The sequence below is a fragment of the Piliocolobus tephrosceles genome, chromosome 1 (genome assembly GCF_002776525.5).
Source record: "Piliocolobus tephrosceles isolate RC106 chromosome 1, ASM277652v3, whole genome shotgun sequence".
Taxonomy (NCBI): domain Eukaryota; kingdom Metazoa; phylum Chordata; class Mammalia; order Primates; family Cercopithecidae; genus Piliocolobus; species Piliocolobus tephrosceles.
In genome coordinates, this window is record NC_045434.1 from 166,991,359 (window position 1) to 167,018,876 (window position 27,518).

General features: G+C 41.2%; 1 protein-coding gene and 1 pseudogene across 3 annotated transcripts in view; one reads left to right on the forward strand and one right to left on the reverse strand.

Annotated features, from left to right (window-relative positions):
• Nucleotides 1-4,584: 4,584 nt before the first annotated feature.
• On the reverse strand, nt 4,585-5,590 carry LOC111523009 (annotated as a pseudogene).
• Nucleotides 5,591-12,683: 7,093 nt separating this feature from the next.
• The window catches only part of USP24 (ubiquitin specific peptidase 24), a 147,905-nt gene continuing 133,070 nt past the window's right edge, over nt 12,684-27,518 (forward strand). For 2 of the 3 annotated variants that reach the window (XM_023187800.2, XM_023187790.2), the window contains exon 1: nt 12,687-13,261. In XM_023187800.2, the coding sequence (XP_023043568.1) occupies nt 12,941-13,261 (321 nt within the window). In that variant the 5' untranslated portion in view covers nt 12,687-12,940. Of the gene's footprint in view, nt 13,262-27,518 lie in introns of all 3 variants that reach the window. The other variant, XM_023187807.2, reaches the window with a different exon arrangement.

Consider the following 27,518-nt stretch of genomic DNA (forward strand, 5'->3'; position numbering starts at 1 on the left):
GGGTGACTCCATCTCAAAAAAAAAAAAAAAAAAATACGCTGGGCGCAGTGGCTCATGCCTGTAATCCCAGCACTTTGGGAGGCTGAAGTGGGCGGATCATGAGGCCAGGAGATTGAGACCATCCTGGCCAACATGGTGAAACCTTGTCGCTACTAAACATACAAAAATTAGCTGGGTGTGGTGGCACTTGCCTATAATCCCAGCTACTTGGGAGGCTGAAGCACAAGAATCACTTGAACCCAGGAGGCAGAGTTTGCAGTAAGCCAAGATCATGCCCCTGCACTCCGGCCTGGCAACAGAGTGACATTCCATATCAAAAAAAAAAAAAAAAAAAAAATTTAAAAACAAAAGTAATTCCTCTCTTTCCCCAATATTATCACTATGCTTTAGAAGAAAATATTAGCAAGCTGAATCCAGTATCTTATGTAATAAATTATATATCTCGACCAAGTGGGATTTACTCCAGGAATGCAAGGTTGGTTTAACATCTGAAAATCAATTAAGGCAACACATCATATCAACAGAATTCTTTTAATGGCATGATTATCTCAGTAGATGAAGAAAAAGCATTTGGAGACAAAGATCCAATGCCTCTCATGATAAAAACAAAATAATAATAAGGAGCCAATCACAGTGGCTCACGTCTGTAATCTCAGCACTTTGGGAGGCTGAGGCAGGTGGACCACGAGGTCAGGAGTTTGAGACCAGCCTGACCAACATGGTGAAACTCTGTCTCTACTAAAAATACAAAAATTAGCCATGTGCCATGGCACTCCAGCCTGGGCGACAGAGCAAGACTGTGTCTCAAAAAATGGTAATAATAATAATAAAAAGGAAAAAAAGAACAAAAGAGAAGTCTGTCAACTTGATACAGGCATCCATGAAAAACCCATAGCTAACATCATTCTTAATGGTGAAAGACTGGGTATTTTCCCCATAAAATAGTAGCAAGACATGGATGGCTGCTCTTACCGCCTCCATTCAATACTCTACTGGAGGTTCTAGTCAGGGCAATTAGGCAAGAAAAATAAATAAAAGGCATCCAGATTGGAAAGATATATAAGATATATTATCTTGGCCGGGCGCGGTGGCTCAAGCCTGTAATCCCAGCATTTTGGGAGGCCAAGATGGGTGGATCACGAGGTCAGGAGATCGAGACCATCCTGGCTAACCCAGTGAAACCCCGTCTCTACTAAAAAATACAAAAAATTAGCCAGGCGAGGTGGCGGGCGCCTGTAGTCCCAGCTACTTGGGAGGCTGAGGCAGGAGAATGGCGTAAACCCCGGAGACGGAGCTTGCAGTGAGCTGAGATCCGGCCACTACACTCCAGCCTGGGCGACAGAGCAAGACTCCATCTCAAAAAAAAAAAAAAAAAAAAAGATATATTATCTAACATATCATTAATATACAAGATAACAACATGATCTTGTGTATTAAAAATCCTAAGGAATTCACAAAAACTATTATAAATAATAAACAAATTCAGCAAGGTTGCAGGTTATAAAATCAATATATAAAATTCAATTGTATGTTTATACATTTGCAATGAACAATCCAAAAATGAAATTAAGAAAACAATTCTATTTGTAATAGCACCAAAAGGTAAAATATTTAGAAACAAATTTAGCTAAAGAAGGACAAGACTTGGCTGGGTGAGGTGGCTCATGCCTGTAATCCCAGCACTTTGGGAGGCCAAGGAGGGTAAATCACTTGAGGTCAGGAGTTTGAGACCAGCCTGACCAACACAGTGAAACCCCATCTCTACTGAAAAAAAAAAAAAAAAAATACAAACACTGGGCACAGTGGCTCACACGTGTAATCTCAGCACTTTGGGAGGCTGAGGTGGGCAGATCACCTGAGGTCGGGAGTTCAAGACCAGCCTGAACAACATGGAGAAACCCTGCCTCTACTAAAAATACAAAATTAGCCAGGCATGTTGGCAGGCGCCTGTAATCCCAGCTACTTGGGAGGCTGAGGCAGAAGAATCACTTGAACCTGGGAGATGGAGATTGTGGTGAGCTGAGATCACACCATTGCACTTCAGCCTGGGTAACAAGAGCAAAACTCTATCTCAAAAAAAAAAAAAAAGTGAGATACTTAATACTTATTACTAAGTATTAGAGAAGATGTGCAGAAATCAAAACCCTCATACACAGCTGGTAGGAATATAAAATTGGAAAAAAACTGGCAGTTCCTCAAAAATTTAAACATAGAGTTAACATTTGACCCAGCAATCCAAGTCCTAGGTTTATGTCCAAGAGAAATGAAAACATATGTCTACACAAATCTTTTACTTGAATGTTTATAGCATTATTCGTAATACCCAAAAATTGGAAACAACTGGTTGACAGTGAAAGAATGACAGTCTAAGCTTGCACAGGCTAAAGTACTTTGAGGAAAGGTAGTTCTGCTGCTCCTCTGCCCTGCCCTGTTAGAGACTGAGGGATTTTCCAAGACTAGAAGCCCTGGGACCCAACCAGTCACTTCTCTTTGAGCTCTTTCTACTTCCCGGGCCACTGTGAGCCAGCAATACAGATCAGCTTGCTTAAGACCATCCCTCCTATGGAGAATAACTAGAAAAGCTCGGAAGAATACAGGAAATATCAGTTTGAAGGCACTGGAAAGTTTCTAAGAAAATGTGAGCTCAGAGGACCAATCTCAAAGAGAAAGGAAGTACAGAGAGGTGAACCCATCACTTGGTATTGCTTTTCCTTTGACATTTTCACTGACTCTTAATCAGCAACTGAGAAGCCCAAAAGCTGAAGAGAGCTTACAGGGCTGAGATGACAAGAATTAGAAATCAGGAGCCATTAAAGAGAAGGTACTCTGGTAAACACCATAGGATTTCATTTGATATGGTAATATGTTACATTGCTGGCCGCTAGTGAACCAAACCTTCCAGGATTTATGCCTGTGGGTTGTCCTCTTCACATTGGCTCTGGGCTTAGCCATGTGATTTGTTTTCTTTTGTTTGTTTCTTTAGAGACAGGGTCCTGCTGTATTGCCCAGGCTGGAGTGCAATAGCTATTCACAGGTGTGATCACAGCACACTCCCTCCTCAATCCTCTGGCCTCAAGCAATCCTCCTGCCTCAGGCTCCTTAGAAGGTAAGACTACAGTTGTGCACCACTGCATCTGGCTCATGTGATTTGTTTTTATCAATAGTACATTAGTGAAAGTGGAAACAAAGACTAAATATGCACTTGCTCACTGGGACTTGTACTTTTGGATTTCTCCCTGTTAGAATCTAGCCTCCATGCTTAAGTCAAGGTTATCCCAGTGGAGAAATACGCCATTTGGAGAGGCCCTGGGGGATGGAACATTGTATAGAGATGCTATGTGAAAGCTTACCAAAATACCCCAGCCCAGTGCCCAGCTGAATGCAGCTTTACAAATGATCCCAGCCAACACCAAATGGAGAACTGTCTAGTCAACCCAGAGAATTACAAGAAATCACTATTATTTTAAGCCACAAGTATTGAAGTGGTTTGAGATACAGCAATAAACAAGTAAATCAGTTGGGAACCCTTAAGAATCCTACAAGTAAGGATGGGCCAAATATAGACTAGCCCTCACAAAGACTGAGGTCCAGCAAACCCATAAAAACCCTCCTAATCTCTGAATTAAATTGCTTTTTTTGAGGCAGAGTCTTGCTGTGTTGCTCAGGCTGGAGTGTAGTGGCACAATGTCAGCTCATTGCGACCTCTGCCTGCCAGATTCAAGCGATTCTTCTGCCTCAGCCTTCCGAGTAGCTGGGACTACAGGCATGAGCCACCATGCCCAGTTAATTTTTGTATTAGAGACAGGGTGTCACCATATTTGCTAGGCTGGTCTCAAACTCCTGACCTTATGATCCGCCCGCCTCGGCCTCCCAAAGGTTGCTTATTTTTTATTTTTTACTGCAATAAGTCTTTATTTTTCATACAGGGTGCCACTGCAGGTAACCATCAGAGAACATATTGCTATTTTCAAATATGCAGACTGAACAAAAGCATTTTAGCATGCTGTCTTACCGTACATAGAAAACTGATGAACATCCTTCAGACACTAAGACCAGGAAATAAAATGGGTTAATGCTATTTATTGATACGTTTATGAATCATTCAGCAGTGTTAATATAAGCTATATTTACCTGCAAGCAGAATTACAATCACTCACCCTGGCAGCACTGGGCAATTCTAAAATGCAGGTCTAGTGAAAGGTAGGTACAACCAGCAAGCAAGCAAGGATCAGATGCCATGTCTACTTCTGAAGGCAGTGACTGATTTGGAACCAGGCTCTGCAGATTTTAAGAATCGATACAGCCACCTTAACAGCTTAATATTGAGCTTCCCTTACTTTGTATGTTGGCAGTCAACAAAAGTGAGAATTTCTGAAACAAGCTAAATAGGATTAAAAAGCAAAACGCTGTCCAGGTCACAATAGAATTGCTGCTTCACAACTTTTGCCCAGTTCTCACCTGTTGTCTTACAAAAACCTCTCATCTGGTAAGTTTTAGTGAAAACCTCTAGCGACTGTAACAGACTTTTCTCAACCCAGCTCTAGATACTAAATATCAGAAACAAGGCTTGCGAAGTGGATGTGTTCACAGGAAAGTGCAGTGTTTCCACTGGCGGTAAGTGTCAAGTTTCCTCTCCATGTTGCCAAAGGAATCTGCTCCATGTCATCAGCCTGGACCTGTTCCCACAGCTCCTTCCATTCTTCTGAGGATACAAAAGCTGTGCCATAGCGGGGATCCCCCCAAGAGAGAGATGTGATATGGCTCCTGAGACATCTTCCACATTTATGTATGAGCAGGTGCCTTTGACAAGGCCAAATTGTTGAAGCAGAGGTAAAACGATGGTGGTAAAGATGTTCCACCAGGATGAGAAACTCTGGATGAGTCATGCTGGGATGGTGGAACTCACTTTTGACACTTTTTGCTTTGGGATCATAATTCCATGGTTTGCCTCGTCCCAGGAAATGCACAACTTTGGCACTTCCGCCAAACACTTTAAATGCTGGGAGGCTGGAATATATAGAGATGCGACTTAGGCTATAAATAAACAGTAGGTGTTTTCTGCTATGTGTTGTTGCCCAGCTGTTAAAAAACGTGTTCTGTATGCTTTGTTCCCCACCATCAAAACTACCTTGCTCAGAAGCAAGATGCAACAGCTGATTATATGTTTCAACTGAAGGCTGATAAATTCAGAATTGAAGCAATCAGGCCACCCTGGGTCAGGTGCTGCTGACAATTCTTCTCTCTCAAAAAGATCATCAATATTTGCTGGGACCAGAGTATCTGCATCCATGAATACACATTTTGAATAATATGTAAGCGACCAGCAGTAGAGCTTTGTCAGCGTGACACCCAACTGTGACCTCTTCATTAAGCTTAGATGAGCAGAATCACTGCTGTCCAAGCCATCTACCATGATGACTTCATCAAAGACTCTCTCTCAAACTTTTCTCATGGAGTCTGAGACCTGTGGTGTGGGGAGCATGACTAGCCTCCTGGTGGTCCTGTGTTGTTTCAGAGATGAGTCCGGGACCAGGGCACCTTTGGTGTAGGCATCATTTGTGGTCAGTGTCACAAAGGCCTGATCTGTCATGGTGCTGCCAGAGGTGCAGGTGGGCCAGGGCAGCCACAGGTTGGTGGCTCAGAGAAGCCAGTGCCTGGAGGGAGTGTGGCCAATGAGGAGGCACAGTGGGACTTAAGTTGCTTATTATATGTACTCCCAACTGCTTGTTGAAACTAAAGTGAATCCTCCCTTAAATAAGATATCAACTAGAACCTCAGGTCATCTCTATAGTTTTTAAAACACAATTTTCCATTTCAAAAAAACTATGCTGATAAAAATATAAGAAGTGACTGATAATCAAGAGAAAAATCAGACAATAGAAACAGACCCACAAGAGATCCAGGTATGGAAGTTATCAGACACAAACTATAAATAGCTGTGATTAATGTTTGCAAAATTAAATGACAAGATAGCTTCAGCACAGATGTGGAAGTCATAAAAAATTAAAGTGAATTTATAGAAATATATACAATAACTAAAATTAAGAACACAATAAGTAGACAACAGCAGATTAGGCCAGGCGTGGTGGCTCATGCCTGTAATTCCAGCACTTCGGGAGGCCAAGGCAGGCGGATCATGAGGTCAGGAGATGGAGACCATCCTGGCTAACATGGTGAAACCCCATCTCTACTAAAAATACAAAAAATTAGCTGGGCATGGTGGTGGGCATGTGTAGTCCCAGCTACTTGGGAAGCTGAGGCAGGAGAATGGTGTGAACCCAGGAGGCGGAGATTGCAGTGAGCCGAGATCACATCATTGTACTCCAGCCTGGGCAACGGGGGCAAGACTCTGTCTCAAAAAAAAAAAAAAAAAAAAAACAAAAAACCCAGCAGATTAGATATAGCTGAAGGGAGAATTTGTGAATGAGAAGAGAAGCAGACAAAAAAACATATTGAAATGAGCATGAAGAGACAGAAGAATATAACACTTTAGGAGGCCAAGGCAGGTGGATCACTTGAGCCCAGGAATTTGGGACCAGCCTGGACAACATAGTGAGACCCTGTCTCTACAAAAAAAAATTTTGAAAATTAGCCAGGCAGATGGCTCATGTCTCTACTTCCAGCTACTTGGGAGGCTGAGGTGACAGGATTGTTTGAGCCCAGGAGATTGAGGCTGCAGAGAACTGGGAACACACCACTGCACTCCAGCCTGGCAACAGTGTGAGACCCTGTCTCAAAAAAAAAAATTATAAAATAAACAAACAAACATAGGAGACAAATGTGATTTGGTGAAAAAGGTCTCACATTTATGTAATTAATGTCCCAGAAGGAGAAGAGAGAGACAATGAAACAAAAGCAATATATGAAGAAATAATGACCAAGAATTTTCCAAGCTAATTAAAGACCTCAAACCACATACTCAACAAACTCTACAAACTCCATTGAAGATAAATACAAAGAAAGCCACATCTAGACATATCACACTAAAACTGCTTCAAAGCAAGACAAAAGACAAAAATTGTACACTGCATAAGAAAATAAAATTCAACTTTTCATTCCAAAGTAGTTACCTAGGAAGGCTAACTGGTTTTGTCTCCTTACCGGGTTCTCTACCTTCACTTTTCCTCCCTTCTAACCATTCTCCAAACTGAGTTAGGTTGATCTTTTTACAATTTAAGTAGCATCATTTCTGTCCTCTCATAAATGTTTCTGTGACTTTCCATTCCCTCAGAATAAAGTTCAATTTCCTTATTGCAGTTTAAGTGGCCCTCTTGGAACTGGTGTCTGTCCACCTTCTTAGCTTCTTTTCTCACCACTACATGTTGAATATCTCTCATCTGAAATGCTTGGGAACACAAGTTTTTCAGATTTTGGACATTTTTGGATTTTGGAATATTTGCATATACACAATAAGATATCTTAGGAATGGGACCCAAGTATAAACACAAAAGTCATTTGTTTTATACAAATCTTATTTTTATTTATTTATTTTTTAGACAGAGTCTCACTCTGTCACCCAGGATGGAGTGCAGTGGTGTGATCTCGACTCACTGCAACCTCTGCCTCCTGGGTTCAAGCGATTCTCCTGCCTCAGCCTCTTGAGTAGCTGGAACTACAGGTGTGTGCCACCACGTTGGCGAATTTTTTTTTTTTTTTTGTATTTTTAGTAGAGATGGGGTTTCACCATGTTAGCCAGGATGGCCTTGATCTCCTGACCTTGTGATCCGCCTGCCTTGGCCTCCCAAAGTGCTGGGATTACAGGCATGAGCCACTGCGCCCAGCCTTTATACACACCTTATACACCTAAGCTGAAGATAATTTTATTGATTGATTGATTGATTGAGATGGAGTCTCTCTCTGTCACCCAGGCTGGAGTACAGGGAGCGATCTGAGCTCACTGCAACCTCCACCTCCTGGGTTCAAGCAATTCTCCTGCCTCAGCTCCTGTGTAGCTGAGCTCACAAGTGTGCCACCATGTCCAGCTAATATTTTTTTTTTTCAGATGGAGTTTCACTCTTGTTGCCAAGGCTGGAGTGTAATGGTGCAATCTTGGCTCACTGCAACTTCCGTCTCCTGGGTTCAACCGATTCTCCTGCCTCAGCCTCCCGCGTAGCTGGGATTACAGGCAACCACCACCATGTCTGGCTAAATTTTTGTATTTTTAGCAGAGGCAGGGTTTCACCATGATGGCCAGGGTGGTCTTGAACTCCTGACCTCAGGTGATCTGCCTGCCTCGGCTTTTCAAAGAGCTGGGATTACAGGTGTGAGCTATCACTCTCTGCCTGAAGATAATTTTATATTAAGTCAATGCAAAAGTTAATTGCAGTTTTGCCATTAAAAGCAATGGCAAAAACTGCAATTACTTTTGCACCGAACTAATACACATTTTTAATCGTATGCATGAAACAAAGTTTGTATACATTGAACCATCAGAAAGCAGAGGTGTCACCATGTGAGCTACTGATGTAGACAATCTGTGATTGTCTGGCATCACCATCACTCCTGACTATGAATATGTATGCTACCAATAAGCAATTTTTTTCTTATACCATTCACACTTAAGTACTTAACAGTAAAAAATATGGCATACGCTTAATACAGTGAAAGAATAATGTGTTCAGCATACCTAAACAGGGCAGTACCATCCCCAGAATACCTATATTAGCTGTTCAACAACAACAATAACAAACAATGGCAGGCTTTCAGTTTCCACCCATGTTTTGTCTGCAATCCATCACATGAAGTCAAGTGCGGCGTTTTCCACTTGTGGCATCATGTCAGCACACAAATTTTCAAATTTTCAAATTTTGGGGGCTGGGCACGGTGGCTCACACCTGTAATCTCAGCATTTTGGGAGGTCGAGGGAGGCAGATCACTTGAGGTCAGGAGCTTGAGACCAGCCTGGCCAACATGGTGAAATCCCACCTCTATTAAAAATACAAAAATTAGCCGGACATGGTGGCAGATGCCTAGAATCCCAGCTACTTAGGAGGCTGAGACAGGAGAATCGCTTGAACCTGCGGCAGAGGTTGCAGTGAGCCGAGATGGCACCACTGCACTCCAGCCTGGGTGACAGAGTGAGACTCCATCTCAAAAAAAAAAAAAAAAATTCAAATTTTGGACTGGGTGCAGTGGCTCACATGCCTATTATCCCAGCACTTTGGGAGGCCGAGGTGGGAACATCACTTGAGCTCAGGAGTTTGAGACCAGCCTGAGCAACATGGTGAAACCCCATCTCTTAATAAGAAAACAAAAAAGAATAAGAAAATAATTGTTTTTTCCCCAGATTTCAGGTTAATGCTCAATCCATATCTCTCTAGAATTCTATACTCCACTGGCTTTAATTCGTCCAAATTGCTTTATTTTCACCCACAACAGGACCTTTGCACATGCTGTTCCTGTTCTTTTGAACTTTCTCCCCTTATTTCATACTCCTTTTCCTGGCTTTCCAACCTTATGTCAGATTATAGTTTGAATGTCATCTTCTCTGGGAAACTTTTCAGTTTTCATAGACTTGGTAATTACCCCCACAGAGGGCAAGAATTTGCCCCTTATGTCCTGAAATTCCCCCATCAAAGTACCTATCATGCTTTATGACTATTATTTGTAGATTTCCCTTTATTATAGATGGTAAGTTCCAAAGGAGCAGAAATTGTGTAATGTTTTTCTCACAGTTGTCTCCCTGGTCCTCAGCCTGGCTCAAAGTAGATATTCAATATATAATTTGAAAAACTACTTATTAACATTAGAAAACCCTCAGTCTTCAAGATAATTCATCATACCTTACTTCCAGATGTAGCTATTTTTTTTCTTTTTCCTTTAGAACCTTTCTAGAGAAAGAGGTATGGGAATTGAATGTAATCTAAATTTTTAAAAATCCTCTCAACATTTTCTAGATTTTACTGCAATAAAAATAAAAATGTAAATGAAAATTATGAATATTCATATCATAGGCCCCACCCCTGCTATCCCAATTCCACAGTTTAAAGTACTCACTTGCTTTCTTATATGCAAAAAAAGTATGATTATACTACTCGCATCCTCAAATGACACTCTGCCTTTTCAGTCACTCCAGGATCCGGTTCCAAAATGGACTTCCTTGTTTTTTGTGGCCTTTTGTGGCTCCTTTCCAGTTTTTATCACAGACTTTGTTTTTCTCTGCTTCCTTCTCTGCTTCCTCTTCTCAGCTAAGCACAGCTTCCTCTGTCATGTTCTATAAACCTGCCACCGTTGATGAGTCTTTTAACGTGCCATCTGATTCAGCTGGCTCTCTCATGACCTCTTAGATTCAACCTCAAATTTTAGTGGCAAACAATTTTTTCGTTACCTGTTACTTCCTCTCTCCTTGTAATTCATTTCTTAGTCACTAACTCTTCAAACACAGGGCAGAATTGAATGCCCTCACTTTGCCATCATCAAATTTTTGTTTGTGCCAAGAATAGTGCCTGGCACCTAGTAAATAGAATCATTTTTATTCTATTTATTAAATTTATTGAATATATTATTTATTGAATTATTTATTGAATAAATTTATTCAGATAAACATTTAAAACTTCATTGTGTACCTAGAAGTTCACACTTAATAAAATTTTATTTCAATATATACATTGTGACTCAAACCAATTATAGGCATTCCTTCTTGTCATTGTTGTTCAGAAGTATGAGAAGGTTTCCTTTTGTTACTTTTAATTCAAAAATTAAGAGACTTTATTTGCTTTGGATATGAGGTCTAGGCTTTATAATGTCGCATTTAATGGAAAAAATACAGTAACTTCATTTAAAAGTAAACAATAGTGACAAATTCACCCTGTAAATCAAATTGCTGGTGTTTACAAATATAGGTGGCAATTTATTACGTATGAAGGGTCCGTGGTCCAGGGGAAAATATGCCAGCAGAATGCAGAGACAATGTTTGGGTACTGGCACTAATTTAATATTTGGTGTATGTGGAGATCTTAGTGAGTGCTGGTTTGGCAACAGCAGGGGTTTGGCGGAGACAGGTGATCGATCTTGGAAGGAAAATTCAGACGGCTGAGAATTAATTTCAACGGGTTTAGGGTGATTTCGGCAAGGGCTGGCGGGGCTAGGGTCGAGTGTCAGTGAGCGTGAATTTCAGCTCGGGTGGAAAAAGGTTAGTTGGATTTCAGGTTCAGGAAGAAACCAGGATGAGGACATTAGAAGATGAACTCAGCAAGTATGTAAGAATAGGCATAGGAGATGAACTCAGCAAGAACGAAGGAACAGATATCTGAATCTTGGGAAAGGGTGGGAAAATAACCTAGAGAACTATGAATTGAAGGAAATTGAAGAGGAAAAATAGCAAGGACTTAGGCCCAGGACGCCTTTGAATGCGGCTCAGCACAAATTCGTAAACTTTCTTAGAACATGATGAGAGTTTTAAAAAATTTCATCAGCTATTATTAGCGTTAGTGTATTCTATGTGCTTTCTTAGAACACGATGAGAGTTTTAAAACATTTCATCAGCTATCATTAGCGTTAGTGTATTTTATGTGTGGTCCAAGACAATTTTTCTTCTTCCAAGGTAGCCCAGAGAAGCCAAAAGATTGGACACCCTTGGCTTAGATGGTGGAGTCAAGGGAACTAAAGATATGGCCCCAGAGTGCCAATGCCAAAGGTGAGAGAGAACAGAAAGCAAAGAAAGCAGGCCTTCAAAGGGGTAGAGAAATGCTCAAAGGTGGAAAGAAATAGGGATAGGATGCTGCCCAAGAGGCAGGGACAAAGAATCAGAGCCAAAGACTGCGGTGAAAATGTGGGAAGGCGATGTCCACGATGTTCGAACCAGTCTGTGGCGGAAGGAAGTAACAGAGTCTGGGTTTCTCGAGGTTTTCATACAGAGAACTGGGATTTAGATTTCGGGCTGAAAAAATAGATGTTGGACTCCCAGGGGATTTCAGGGTAAGAGTTCGGTAGAGTTCAGTCAGTTTGGCGGAGACAGGTGATCGATCTTGGAAGGAAAATTCAGACGGCTGAGAATTAATTTCAACGGGTTTAGGGTGATTTCGGCAAGGGCTGGCGGGGCTAGGGTCGAGCGTCAGTGAGCGTGAATTTCAGCTCGGGTGGTCCACGCGTCTGGTTTGGGCAGGAATTTCTGTAGGCAGCCAGGCGTATTCAGGCAGCGTTGCGGGTGAATCTGCGTGGGATGAGGGTGGATTTCCTTCAGGACTGCGGTGCATTTCAGGCCGGGGTGTAGGTGCCTCACAGCCGCGGCGAGGGAATTCCCTCTAGGATGCGGGGAGCTGGTCGGGCGGCGCCGGCCAGGGAGGGGAAGTCCAACGGGGGCTCGGAGAGGCTCGGGGGACTCGAACGGAGGGAAGCCGCGTCGCGGCTGCGGAGACTCGGCCGGCCAGGGGATTTCGGCGACGTTTGGCGCTGCGAGCTGCGCGGCGCAGCGCTGCGGCCCCTCCCGCCCCGGGGGAACCTGTTGCCGGCGAAACGGGCGGGCGGTGGCGACGATGGAGGAGCCTCCCTCGCCTCTGCCTGGCTGCGCGGCAGCCCTTTCACCTTAGGCACGCTCCGCGGCGCGGCCCCTTCCTCAGCTCCTTCATTTGAAACAAACAGACTACGCCGCAGCCACCCCTAGCCGGGCAACGGCGAGCACGGTCACCTCCCGTGCCGCTTCCGGGAGCGGAGGCGCGGCCCCGCGGCCCGGGGAGGAGGAGGCGGAGGGGGAGGAGGCCAACATGGCGGCGCGCAGGGCTGGGCCGGGCAGCCGCCGCGCCTGAGCGCCCCACCGCCCTAGCGCGGCTCGCAGAACCCACGCCCGCACCCAGCCTGGCCCGCGGCTGCGGAGCACGCGGGGCAGGAACGCAGGGGCCAACCTGGGCGCGGAGGCGGCGCGGGGGGTGCGCCGCGCGGTCCGCCAGGCCCGGGACCCGTAGCTTCGCCGTGCGCTCGCCGGGGCGGCCCGGAGGCCCAAGCCATGGAATCAGAGGAGGAGCAGCACATGACCACGCTGCTGTGCATGGGCTTCTCGGACCCCGCCACCATTCGCAAGGCCCTGCGCCTGGCCAAGAACGACATCAACGAGGCCGTGGCGCTGCTCACCAACGAGCGGCCGGGCCTCGACTACGGCGGCTACGAGCCCATGGACAGCGGCGGCGGCCCCAGCCCCGGGCCCGGCGGGGGCCCGCGGGGCGACGGCGGAGGTGACGGCGGCGGCGGCCCCTCCCGCGGCGGGAGCACCGGAGGCGGGGGCGGCTTCGACCCCCCGCCCGCCTACCATGAGGTGGTGGACGTGGAGGTGAGGAGGGGCAACACCAGACCTCTGTGGGAAGCCTCTGGGCTGGAGTTACTGGGAGGGGACACACCCCGCTGGGCTTGGTGTGGGAAGAGGGCATTCGGCGGGGGCTTTAGTGGGGGCGGGGCGGGGACAGAAGCCCCAGGCTCCAGTTGGGGACTGAAGTCACTTGATTGGGGTTAAGTGGGGAGAGGGACCCTTAGGAGAGGCGTGTAAAAGGGAATTAGGGATGCCGAGAGCAGAGCTGTGGGTTGGGGTGAGGAGGGGTCCCTTAGGCTTCTGGCTATGCACGCCGACGATGGGGAGGAGGTTCCAGGGCTATCATCCGAGATGTGAAGACAGACACTTGAGCGTATAGTGAGAAGGATGCGTGCAGTAGGGCGTCGGAAATGGGGTACTGGTGCACTAGGCTAGGTCGGAGATTTTGTGGCACGAGGTTTCAGTGAAGGATTGGCGGAGGCACTAGGTTCAGAGTCAGAAAAAGTGGTGTGGGCCGGCCGGAGTAGTGGTCTTTGACAGGATCATAGGAAAACTGTTGGGGTTAGGAATGAGGTTGGGGTTTTAGTCAAGGATCGGAAAGAGGGGACATTGAGTAGGATTTAAAATGAAGAGGGAAGGGGCCGGGGCCAGGAATAAGGACTTGAATAAAGTCTGGGTTGTGGGCACTGGACTTGAATAAGATCAGGTATTAGAGCAGTGGGGATTGCACTGAGAGGGCAGAGGTGGGAGGCCTGGGCAGGGGTGGGAACTGGAATTGGAAGATAGAGCTGGGACCAGGTCTGGGTTAAGAGGGAGTACTGGTCATCGATAAGGTCAGAAATGAGAGAAAACTAGACTGGGGAAAGAGATTGTAGTCATATTGAGGTGCTGTGCAGAGAGGGCCACGGAACAGGGTGGGAGCCCAATGGAAGTGGAGGAGGAGTCTTGAGGCTAATGGCTTTGATCAGAGACCTCAAGTCTAGGTGGAGAAAACTATGCCTGTTTAGTTTGGGGTGTGAGCAAGGAACATGGGGAAAGAAAACGGACTCTTCTACAATGAAGAAAAAAGATCAACCAGAAGCAGCAGTGCTTTTAAATAATTACTTTGCAGAAACATAGCTCATGGCAGGAATTTTGGTCAGATTCGTTGGGTAGTTCATTTCAGGGGCCGGTAGAGCAGCTTGACCTGACCACAGAAAAGCACAGATCTCAAATTATTGGGATTGCATTATTAGGTAGAGATACGAATTGGAAGCTTAGAGAAGCTAAGCCTTCTGAAAGACTTTTTCCTGAGCAGTTTTATATCCTTTTAATTGTATGCTTTTGTAACAGTTCCTGGGGCTGAAGTAGCTTGAGCAAGAAGGTGGCACTTAAAAAAAAAATGGTTTCTGCACAAGATTTCTTTGGCTTCCACACTTTGACACAGTTGCTAGATTGCCCCTGTAACCCACTAACTCAGCTGTATCGTTGACTAGTATTTGGAAATATTGTTATTATTCCTAGTTTGGGAATTTTTAAAAATTCCCATATAATTGAGTAACCGTACTTAAGTCACTTTAAGAAATGAGCTTCTCATTGCCAGTTCCTATCACTCCTCCCTTGTTCCTTCTAGTTTTGACCCAGTTTTGAAATCAAGAAGAAAGCCGTTGCTTTTTCAGAAGGTGTTTGTATAACTGCAAAGCTCAGTGTATCCTCATTATGTGACGAATATGATTCTTTTTTTCTTTTGTCATACCTTTTAATTTCCTGTGATTGGAAAATCAGTTTAAATTACAATGCTTGGTGCATTCATATATTAGCGCTAAGCTTACTGCCAGTACATGTAAGTACAAAGAATTGGGAGTGGCTTCTTATGTGAATGGCAGGCTAAGGAGTTTGGTTTGCGGTAAATTAAAATCCATAAAATCTTCATCTTTTTGAAGCAGTGCATCAAGTCCTCATTTCTCCTAGACCTGTGGATTTGGCCTGGGGAGGGAGGCTGCACTGTTTACTTTTTAGAGTTCTAGAGGAGCTGGTGACTGAGGCTGCTTTACCCAGGAAGTGTGTTGGCAGAGGTTGGCAGGCTGACACTTTCCTGACACACAGGAGCCTTTTGGGAACATTTAACGCAGAATGTGCCTCTGTGGTTTAAAAATCTTAATGCATGCCACCTATGCAACTTCTTGGTCATCTTTGGTGTACACAGTGGGAAACTGAGGCTCTTGATCTTGGGAAATAGGGAAAGGCAATAAATATTATCCAGCATCTACAGGGTGTCAGGCCCTGTCTTAGGTACATTATACAGTTTATTTAACCCTTGGTGAGAGAGTTAACGTAGCCATTTTAGTGATACGATTATGTAGTGGGTGGCAGAGGCTGTGAACCTAGGTCTCTGACTTCAAAGCCAGTGTACTTTTCACTCTGCTCAACTCATGGTTTTGGGATTAAATTTGTTTGGTAACATTATGGATAGTAAGGAAAAATAATGAGGGAAAGACAGATTTTGAGGCTACTGTGCAATGATGTGGTGAGCACCAATCAAGACATTAGGAATCGAATAATGGATAGAAAATAAGGTGAATCAGATTTTTAAAAAAGAAGCATACTTTAGAAATTAATAACTAGTGCAGCTCCCTTGTTTAACAAATGCAGCCTTTCAGGCCCCAAAGGGGAAGTGACTTGTCCCCACAGAGTCAGTTAATAGAAGAGGTGGGGCTAGTACTCAGGCCCTTTTGCTGTAAGTCCTGTACTCTTTCGGCCTCTCTTTCAAGGAAAAAGGAATAGGACACAGTAATGGGTTAAAGGGAAGGAAGAAAAGAGTAAAAAAACTGGGTGAAGATTGTCAGCTATTATATAGTTAACCCTTTTTATTTCTAAAAACAGAACCTTATTTTAAATTATATCCATTTCTATTTGCTGCATAGGAAATTTCAGTTTCATTGTCTTCTTTAAAAATTGGGAAAACAGAATAAAGTCTAATTGATTAGAAAAGAAAAAAATGACTTAAGTGTTTTTTTATATTTGTAGTTTGGGGATAGCAATGGTTTTCTCTTATGCCTTCCTGTCCCAGGGGCAGGGAGTAGAGTGGTGAACAGAACATGGTGTTTACATTCTAGTGGGTCTTAGTCCAAGCCTCTCATTTTACGAGAAATGACTGCCCAAGGTCATGTAGCTAGTTAGGTAAATCTGTTTGGGGCCCTACTGTAATTAGGGGTTGGTTTAAAAATTAATATTTGAACAGTGAAAGCTGTTAACTTCCGGTTCAGTAGAAGCAAGGAGAATGCAGATAAAAAAGACCCAGATATCTAGCAAAACACAGAACTGCATAGAAAGTCACCTTGTTAATATCCTCCAATTAAGTAAGTAAAGATACTGTTTTTCAGAAAAGATGTGTTTGGTTCTCACTAGTATTGTTGGATGTAAATGTTCTTGGTCTCTGGGTCTGGAAGGGACTTTGAGAAGCTGTCCAGTTTTGATTTTGAATAGCAATACTTCAGAATCATTCCGCGGCACACAAGAGTCTGTTCTATTATTAAAGAGCATGATCTCTCACAGCTGCTCTAAATAACTTATTCTGATTTTTAACCACCCCCCTGTCAGAATTCTTCACTTTACTGCATGGCTAATGTAAACTCCTTTGGCCTACTAAGTGCGTACCAATTGGTTCTGTTCTCTGCACAACGGGAAGAGTCAGGCCTTTGTAGTCCCTCCAGGGGATCAGTAGAAATCTGAACCAGATATCCTGTGCGTCTTACAGAACTTAACAATTATGAAATGTACCTTATCCATAAGGAATACCTTCATACATTAATACTATAATGAATACCTTATTTATTAAGTTTATCTTTAGAAAATACTAAAGTGGAAGTTTTGGGAAGGAAATTTCATATTAACTGAGGAAATACTTTTCTTAGCTGTCTAGTGCTGTTAATTAATATTCCCAGAAGTGACATTTAAAACTGTGATCTGATAAACATTATGAACTCCTTGCTTTGTTCCTGTTTTAATGTGGATGTTCCTTCTGGAGGTATTATTTTGTCAGAAGTGCTTTCAAGATTTCATTGCTTTTTTTTTTTTTTTAAGTTTAGAGCCCCAAAGTTGGTCCTGCTGTAATATATCTAAGTCACATAAAAATAAAAAGCATATTAATTTGTACTTCCTTAACTTACCTCATTCCTGTCTCTTTTTTTCCCCTTTGGTAGTAAGTGTTAATTATAAATGGATTAAAATTGTAATACTGTCAGTGTGTATAATTAAGGTTTATGTTAAAATTCATGTTATTCTTTTCAGAATACAGCAATCCTAGTATGAGTGTGGAGTGAATATCAAATGAGTAGCTTTTAGTTAACTATTAGTGATTTGAATCCATGACCTGTGGTTTATGAATTACTGTGATTTGGTAAATTAAAAAAAAAAAAGGCCCTTAAAATGCTTTAGAGTAAGAAAATGAAATAATTTCCCAAATCAGTTGAAAGTAGATGAAATAAAAATAGGGAATTAAGAATCAGCATAGCCTAATTTTTAAATAAGAATTTCTTTCTGATCCTATATATATATAGGTGTATATATATATACACCCTTTGGGAATTAGGTCTGTGAGTTAATCTAATGGTTGGAGGCTCACCTTGTAATTACCTGGCCATTGACTTTTAGAATGAATGTAATTTGGCATGAAGGGAGTACCTTTTGCATGTCTGTGAATGTGGTTTTAGTGAAATCATAGTAGGTTGTGACAGCTTTATACAGCAGAGTAATATTGTTAACTTAAATTTTGAAAACAATTTCAGTGTTAGAAAAACAAATGTTGTAATGTTTTAGCAATTTGAGGAAAGGGTTTCAATGTTAATAGAAAAATAAGTCCATATACTTAAGTATTTTTATACTTACTGCCTATAATATCATATACCATTTACTTGAATCTGAGTGTGAAGGAGGGCATTTTTTGCTTTTAATAAGAAAATATTAAGAAAGATTTAGTAGAATCTCAAATCTGGAGTTCAGTTTTCCTGGAAATTTTCCTTATATGGAACCACAGAAAGACATAAGAAGTAAACACATAAGATTGAACCATTTCAGAACACCTTCATACATGCATTAAAGCTCATGCACTACTTCACTCACTAAGCGCTCTCAGTGCACTAAAGCTCGTGCATTTCATTCGTGTTTAAACTTAAAAAAATACAGTTCAAACAAGTTTCAATATTAGGTTTCCTATCAAATTAGAATGGTTTTATGGCAGTCTAAACACAAGGTGATGAGCTCTTAGAGACAAGCCCATTTGACAATAGTGAGAAGTGACATAGCAGCTTAGTGGTCAAGGAGGGGACAGGAAAGCTTTAAAAGCCGACTCAACCAAATCACACTAGCCAATTTGTGTACAGTGATTTGAAACAGCTTTATGTGTTTCATGGCCCTGAGAGGATAACTGTGTTTTCAATGATGTCACAGTCAAGAAGAGGTTCCAGTATGGTCTGCTTAAGAAGGGTCAGGAATGTTTAATGTATTTTAGTAAGGTTTTCCTTAAAAAAAAGAAGAAGAAGAAAGTTGGACGGACGGAGAAGTAGGCTTCAGACACCTGGAAAATTCAGACATGAGGACATTTCAGTCACAATACTAGATTACAGAGGTACGACTAAGAGAGTTGTGCTTCATTTTCAAAAGAGTAAATGTTTTTCTCCTCCCTTTTTTTCTAGGGAGTTTTACTTCCTTTTTTTAAGCTTGTGTTTCTCATTCTCCTTATCATAGGAATTTTTATTGTTTAGTGTTATCACATTTTTTCAGTCACAGCTGATATAAAAATTGTTGTTAAGCTCGTACTGACAGTAGGTGATAGTAGGTGACATTATTGGTTGTTTTTTTTTTTTTTGAGATGGAGTTTTGCTCTTTCGCCTAGGCTGGAGTGCAGTGGCGCAATCTTGGCTCACTGCAACGTCCGCCTTCCAGTTTCAAGCGATTATTTTACCTCAGCCTCCCAAGTAGCTGGGATTACAGACGCCTGCCAGCATGTTCTGCTAATTTTTGTATTTTTAGTAGAGATGGGGTTTCACCATGTTGGCCAGGCTGGTCTCGAACTCCTGACCTCATGATCCGCCTGCCTCGGCCTCCTGAAGTGCTGGGATCACAGCCGTGAATCATCATGCCCAGCGCTGTTTTTTGTTTTGTTTTATTATTTTGAGACAGAGTATAGTTCTGTCACCCAGGCTGGAGTGCAGTGGTGTGATCTCAGCTCACTGCAACCTCCGTCTCTCAGGTTGAAGTGATTCTCCTGCCTCAGCCTCCCAGGTAGCTGGGATTACAGGCATGCACCCACCACGTCTGGCTAATTTTCGTATTTTCAGTAGAGCTGGGGTTTCGCCATGTTGGCCAAGCTGGTCTCGCTGGCCTCAAGTGATCCGCCTACCTCGGCCTCCCAAAGTGCTGGGATTACAGGTGTGAGCCTCCACACCTGGCCAACGTTATTGTTTTTGTCCATAATCTCTGTGGTGAGTTTTGGCGAAGTGTTTTATAACCATTTGTTTTTATAGTATGTTTACAGGGTCATTTGTCTGTCCACTAGTGAGAAACCTGGCTCCCACCATTGTTAGCTTCCATTTTTTTATTTCTCTGTGTGTGTTATGTGTGAGAAGTAGAATCCACTGTTTTAGAGGTGATTACCGTAAGCTAGTTAATGGAATATATAACTGTAGATTTGATTTGTTTTTATTTTCTCTGAAGAGCTAACACAAGTAAGTTTAAATTTTATTCTTACAATCTTTCCAGAAATTAAAATGCTTCAGACATGATGCAACAGTCCGTGAAATCTTTTAAAGGACTGACTTGAAGATGTGATTGTTCTCTTAAAAAATAAATAATATTTTAGGTACTCACCAAAGGCTTCCTACTTCTAAAGATAAACACTAACAAGTAGTTGTTGTAGCACACAGTTTACTTTCCTGTAGCATCAAGCCACTTATTTGTATTGTGAAATTCATTTGACATTATTTATTATATTTTCACTTAAGTTTATATCAAGAATATTTTATAAAACCATTACTTACAAAGCAACACAATACAATTGTCCCTTGATACCCATAGGGGGCTGGTTCCGGGACACCACCCGGCCATGCTCAAGTCCCTAGTGTTTCCATCTAACTACACACATCCTCCCCTATACTTTAAGTCATCTCTAGATTACTCGTAATACCTAATACAATGGAAATGCTGTGTAAACAGTTGTTACATCATATTGCTTCTTGTTTGTATTTTTTTATTGTTGTAGTCTTATTTTTAATTTTTTCTTCAAATAATTTTGATTTGCAGTTGGTTGAATCTGCAGATATGGAACCCATGGATACAGAGAGCTAGCTGTACTTAACTCCTGTATCAGTAGGTTTCCAAAATTGTTTCTGAAATTAAATTCTTTGTCAGAAAGACTTGTTGGTCAGAAATTCAAATCCAAGACTTTTCAGTCTCTGCTTCATGTACGGTTAAAACCCAGCTTTTCGTAAATAGTTCAGCATTTCCTTTTTTAACCCCCTTATCCATTTCTCCTATATTGTCAGTTTTGGTTGAACATTAATTGCTTTTTGAGAACTATAGTTGGTAATGTATAGTGTGGAGCATTTTGGTAACAATTTTATTATTTTGTTTTAGTTTTTGAGACAAAGTCTCACTCTGTCACCCAGGCTGCAGTGCAGTGAGGCGATTTTGGCTCATTGTAGCCTCTGCTTCCTAGGCTCAAGTGATCCTCCCCACCTCAGGCTCTCAAGTAGCTGGGACCACAGGTGTGCACCACCACACCTGGCCAATATTTGTATTCTTTTTTGTAGATACGGGGTTTCGCCATGTTGCTCAGGCTGATCTTGAACTCCTCAGCTCAGGTGATCTGCCCACCTCAGCCTCCCCAAGTGCCGGGATTATAGGTGTGAGCCAGCCACCATGCCCAGCCTTGGTAGCAGTTTAAGATGTATTTCAGATCCTAGAAAATATGAAGGTACTTTGTGAATAGCAACACTATAATTAATCATCTGTGTTATTCTAGACTCCTTGCTCTCTTTCTTATGGAATAACCTATTCTAATCCTAAATATTTCTCATGCCCCTTCCCTCTATCCTCACTATTACTACTCTGGTTTTGGCTATGTCCTGCCCGCCACCCTTTTTTCTTTTTTAGTGTTTTTCTCTGCCATTCACTGGCACAAGAATGATTTCTCTAAAATGTAAGTTTTAATTGTGGAATAATCTTGGTAAAATGGTTTTGTGGTTCCTCATATCGTATAGGTAAAACCTAAACTCCTTTTCTTTCAAGGTCTCCAGACTTACCTATCTGGTCTTATCTCCTGCCTTCCTGTTCTAAGCTCTTTTGCAGTTTAGCTGCTATTTTCCCATTCTCATTCCTACTCCCCGATATCTGTTCTGCCTGTCTAACACTAAATCATTCTTCAAGGTTAGCTCAACTGGCACTTCTCTATAGGGAACACTTGTCTTACACCACTACATTCTCCCACTGCATTTTGCATGTACACCAAGTAAAACAGTTAAAAAATTTTCTGCATTTGCACATGTGTATTGATAATTCCCACTAGGCATTGAACAGGACTATTTTTATCTCTGTGTCCCTAGTACTGGCTCACAATAATACTTAGTTGGATAGAGAGATGACTCAGTGGTTGGATGGAAAGAAAATAGTAAATGAAATGAAAGAAAACGTCTCATGGTATTTGAAAGAGTATTCAGCCTAGGATTTGGGAGACTGTACCTTTCTGTTCAGCGTTCTGTTTCTTGCTGTTATTTGGCAAGTCAGTTTGCCTTTCTGAAACTCCATTTTCTCCTCTATAAAGTGGGCATCATCTTAGACTAGATCTAGAATACGTAATTTTTTCATTCATTGACTCCTTTAAGAAATTAAGAGCTATGGGACCTCTCATGTATACATGTAAATATGCATACTTAATTTTGAAAATAAGCTTGTACTAAAATATTAATACTGTTATTTTGGGGTGATGGGGCTATACTCTGCCTATTTTTCTGTGTTTTAGAATTTTTCTTTCATGAGTTTTTAAAAAGTATATAAACTTTATTAAAATTAAAAGCAAACCAAACTGTGTTCAAATGAGAGTAGTTAAAAAGATTAAAGTATTGCATAATTCTTAGGAAAATTTTGCAGACTCTAAAATTATTCAAAAACTTTACTAATGAGGAAAATGAAATATAAAAAAGATTTAATTTGCTTTTTATCTAATTGAAATAAGGAAAAAAGTTTACTGCTTCCTAGCACATCATTGGGAACTATTTTTTTTAAATCTAGAATTCACATTTGACTGTTCTGTTATATAGTTATTTCTAGCTTTAAGAAAACTGACTCAGAAGATGCAATTCAGCAGGACTTTTCGAATTTGAGTCACTGTTCAAGCTTTAATGGAGCTTCTATTTCGTTGCCTTTTCTGCCCCTTCTGTTCTTTTTCTGCATGCTCCCCTTGTCCTGCCCCCATTATCTCACAGCATTTTGCCTTGCTAATTGTTTTTAGGACATTGTTATATATGACTCCAGTGTGTATTTTGATTGACCTTTAGATTATCTGCCAGCTTTTGAAGACTCTCAAAGTTCTGTGGTGACTACATTTTGAAAACAGCTGTGTTTAGAGACCTTTTTTTGGCCAAAGGGATGGAGTGGAAACACACACTTGGCTGACATGGCCTTCCCTGGTGACCTCTGTTCCTGTGACCTGTGCAGTATTACTCATTGTGGGGCCATTGGTAGTTGCACTCACAGTCTCATCTGTTACTTATCTTTCTTTCTGTCATTTGTATACTTTAATGTACTCTCATGTCTGTTTGCACATTTTTAAGAAGGTGGGGCTGCTATTTCTGTTGTTTTTATTAAGTAAAAAATAAAGAGTTCTCAGAATAAAAACTAGTTTTAAATTAAATAATGGTTTAGATCAAATTCCAATGGAAAGAATAGGCATTATACTGAAAATGTCAGAGCAGCAAAACAGCCATGATCCAGTTTAACAAAATAACCATTCAGTGAGTTTTTATTGAGAACTTATTGTGTGCTAGGTACTAAGCGAGATGTTAGAAATGAATACAGTGGTGAACAAATCAGACATTTTCCTTCTCTTATTATAAATTCAAAGCTGGTTGGTTTCTTATGCCCCAAGTCTAATAAATCTTAATATTCTCTTTCAGAAACTAGAGAGAGGTCTTGAAGAGTTGTGGGTTAAATATGAAAGCTTAAATCTGTGTATCAAAAGCATTTGTATAGTGCCTCCAGAATTTTTTGTGATGTAATTTGATTCATAGTGGTATCCATTGCCAAGAAGCCAAACGATATATTTTTTAAGCAGTATTTCTTTAGTGTCATGGAATATACAGAATTTGTATTTATTTGCCTGTTAGATGTGTAATATTAGTAGATTGATGACTCTCTCAACTGGTATCTTTTTAAAGAGTGATGTTAATTATTTTAATGAAATGGCATTATTTTTTATCCTAAAAGCATAAGTGTATCAGTTTTTCCCAAAAAGAGAAATTGCTTTAAGTCTTATTTTAAGCTAAAAATCTCTTAATGATTATTGATAATAAAAAAAATTACTGTAGAAAAATGTTGGTAATTTTTGAAAGACTTAATTATGGTGGAAATAGCAGTAACTCTGTAAATAAAAACCTGTCTGGCATTAATAACATGAGGACTGCTTAGTTTATTATAAGTATTTTGCTTTTGTGGTCAGTTTTATATTGGAATGAACTGTGCTAAAACTTGGAAAATGTTAATGATTTTTCTTTTAGTAATACACTTCTCATGATGTCTACCTTATTTTGAAATATTTTGGTGAGTTACAGTAGTAGCAGATCATCCTATAATTCCCTAGTTAACAGCTAAAATATTTTAGATGTGCACATGCACACACATGTATGTAATGTATTTAATTTTGAGAAAATGTCAGGTGTCTATTGAGCAACCAGACTCTCTGTGTTGAATTATGTCAGCCAAAAATATATGATTTATACCATTAAAACAATTGGTTCATGATATATGTGCAGATGTACTGACACCTTTAGAGAATAACAAGGAAGTACTGTTTGCTTTCTAATACTCTGAGCTTTTTATGGTTGAAGTATAAAACATGCCTGTGGTAGAGAAATTTTAAGCATCTATTAAGGAGGATCGAAGATTAGAAATGATGCAGTTACCTTGTATTCTCCCAGTTCATAGTGATTGTAATATGGGAGAGAAATATTAAGACTACTTAGCAAGGTATACTTCATAAAACAGCACAGTTATCTGTAGAGCTGACAATATTTCCTGCATTTCCCTCTCCTTATTCCAGTAAGTAGAACTAAAAGTTGAAACTTTAAGGATTAAAATGGATTATTTGTTTCAGAGCTGGGACCATGGAGATCTGGTGGTGGTAAGCCTTGTCAGCTTAGGGAGGAGGACCTTGACTCTTGGCTCAGCAGAGTCAGAAAAGGAACCCAGCCTTCTGCCTCTTGAGATGTATTTTATTTACTTCACCATACTGTTCTTCTGACCTGAGGAAGTCTTTGACTGTAGGTTATCTTTAATATATCCTTCCTCATAAACTTTCTCTATTTAATCATCACATTTCCTTTGTTAGATATACACTGGTGTCTCCCCTTATCTGTGGGGAATGGATTCCGAGAACCCCAGAGGATGCAGAAAACCACAGATAGTACTGAACCCCACATATATTGTTTTTTCCTATGTATACATACCTGTGATACAGTTTAATGTATAAATTGGGCACAGTAAGAGATTAACAACAGGAACTAATAAATAGAACAATTACAATATACAGTAGTAAAAGTTTTATGAATGTGATCTCTCTCACTTAAAATGTCTTATTGTACTCATGCTCCAGAGTGTTTATTCTATAGTTTATCTTGCTTTCTCATTAGGTACTTTTAAACTTTGGTTATTCGTAAGTTTATAAAGATGGTGGAAGTTGAGGAAAGGAAGATTGAGCAATTGCTATCACTTGTGAAGGTGCTGTGTCGTTCTCTCGACTAGCATGCTTGTACAAGTGATCCCCTGCCTGCGTCTATCCACAGGTGCACATGGTATTGAATATTTTAAAAATAAGCTTTAAGAGTCAGTATACAGGCTGGGCGTGGTGGCTCATGCCTGTAATCACAGCACTTTGGGAGGCCAAGGCAGGTGGATCACCTGAGGTCAGGAGTTTGAGACCAGCCGGATCAACAGGGTGAAACCCCATCTCTACTAAAAATACAAAAATTAGCTGGGTGTGGTAATGGGTGCCTGTAGTCCCAGCTACTCAGGAAGCTGAGGCAGGAGAATTGCTTGAACCTGGGAGGCGGAGTTTGCAGTGAACCAAGATTGCACCAGTGCACTGCAACTTGGGTGACAGTGTAAGACTCCATCTTGAAAGAGAGAGAGAGAGAGAGAGAGAAGAGTCGGTATACACATCGCTTGAAACAGTGAAACAGTTACCATCTAATTTAGTAATTTTTTGTTTCAGATGTGTGTTGTTTAGTTTCTTAGAATAGCCTTTTTGTTCTCTGTGTGTCAAACACGGTAATGATTACAAATATCAACTGGAATGTATTATATACTTGCAGTTTTGAAAAACATTTTGAAATATACCTTGGAATGGTGTAAATATACTGAAAATATAACGCTTGCCTTAGGTTATATATTTTAATGAATATAAAAATAAAGCACGGTGAATATTGATGAACTCTTAGAAGATACTTAAAAAGGCAGTCAGTTCTAAAATTTGCTAGATCCTCTTATGACTCCTTGCCTGTGCACGTGGGTTTACTCCTGCCTGGCATGCCCTCCTTCCTCACCTCTTGCCATAGTGGGCTGTTCCATAGCACTATGTGTGTGGTATCAACTTGATCCTTGCATTTGATCCTTTCTCTACACAATAGATTTAACACAGCCTTGCAGTTGGCAGAGATAGGGTAGGAACATCCTCCTTCCTTAAGTCCAGCAAGTCCCAAGAGACTCCGAATGCTAACATACCACCTGTACTGTTAATCACTTGCTAATGGTTTTCTGTGAGAACTTGATGCCTTCCATTATACCTCCTCTCATTCTTTCTTCCCTTCCTGCTAGTTAAACATCCCTTCTTGAGTTTGAATAGAAACCCTTTCGTACCTCTGTCATAGCATTTATTTCATTACATTGGCATTGTTCCTTTGTCACCATATTAAATTGAGTCTTTTTTTTTTTTTTGAGACGGAGTCTTGCTCTGTCACCCAGGCTAGAGTGCAGTAGCATGATTTCGGCGCACTGCAACCTCCGCCTCCTGGGTCTGTTTTTTTTTTTTTGAACTGGAGTTTTACTCTGTTGCCCAGGAGGCTGGAGTGTAGTAGCACGATCTCGGCTCACTGCAACCTCTGCCTCTGGTTTCAAGCAATTCTCCTGCCTCAGCCTCCCGAGTAGCTGGGATTACAGGCGCCTCCCACTGCGCCCAGCTAATTTTTGTATTTTTAGTAGAGATAGGGTTTCACCATCTTGGCCAGGCTGGTCTCAAACTCCTGACCTCGTGATCCACCTGTCTTGGCCTCCCAAAGTGCTGGGATTACAGGCATGAGCCACTGCGCCCAGCCTAAATTGAGTCTTTTGAGAGCAGCGTCTGGTTTTCTGTGTTTCCTGACAATTCAGGGAAACCCTTGACACAGGAGATACTCAACTGAATCAAAGAATCTGATCTGGAAAATATTTATTTGCATCACCATTTGGGAACACGTTTCCCCCATTCATGCTTATCAAATAGTCTCTTAAATCTACTTTTGCCTAAAATACCCTACACGATAGCTTGAAAATAGCATAAATGTTTTTGTAGTCTTTTGGCAGATTTCTGTCACAGTGTTTGCCTTGTATTACAGTTGGTGGGAAGGAACATTTTTTGAGCTATTGCTGGTGTCTTTATAATGTATACAATTTTGGATATAACACATTAAATTTGAACTTTGATATTCTGTACCACTTCCTTTGATTTATGTTTTTTCTTTACCTCATAGAAAAATATTGGACACAAGAAAGAACATAATGGACGCTAAAAGAAACAAACCCTTTTTCAGCCTTTAGTAGGACTGTTTGCCAGTCTGTTTTTATTTAGTTTTGTTACATCACTTAGGTGAGCTCTACTTTAGTAAGGAGAAGATTATTTGCAGTGATTATCATTTCTGGAGAGGAAAGAGAGAAAAGAGAAAACATGTCACAGTATAAAGCAGAAAACTGACTTTTAGTGTTGTTTTTGTTTCAAATAGTCACATTTATTTCATTTATTTCTATAATGATTAATGATTACACTATTAATCCAAGTGAG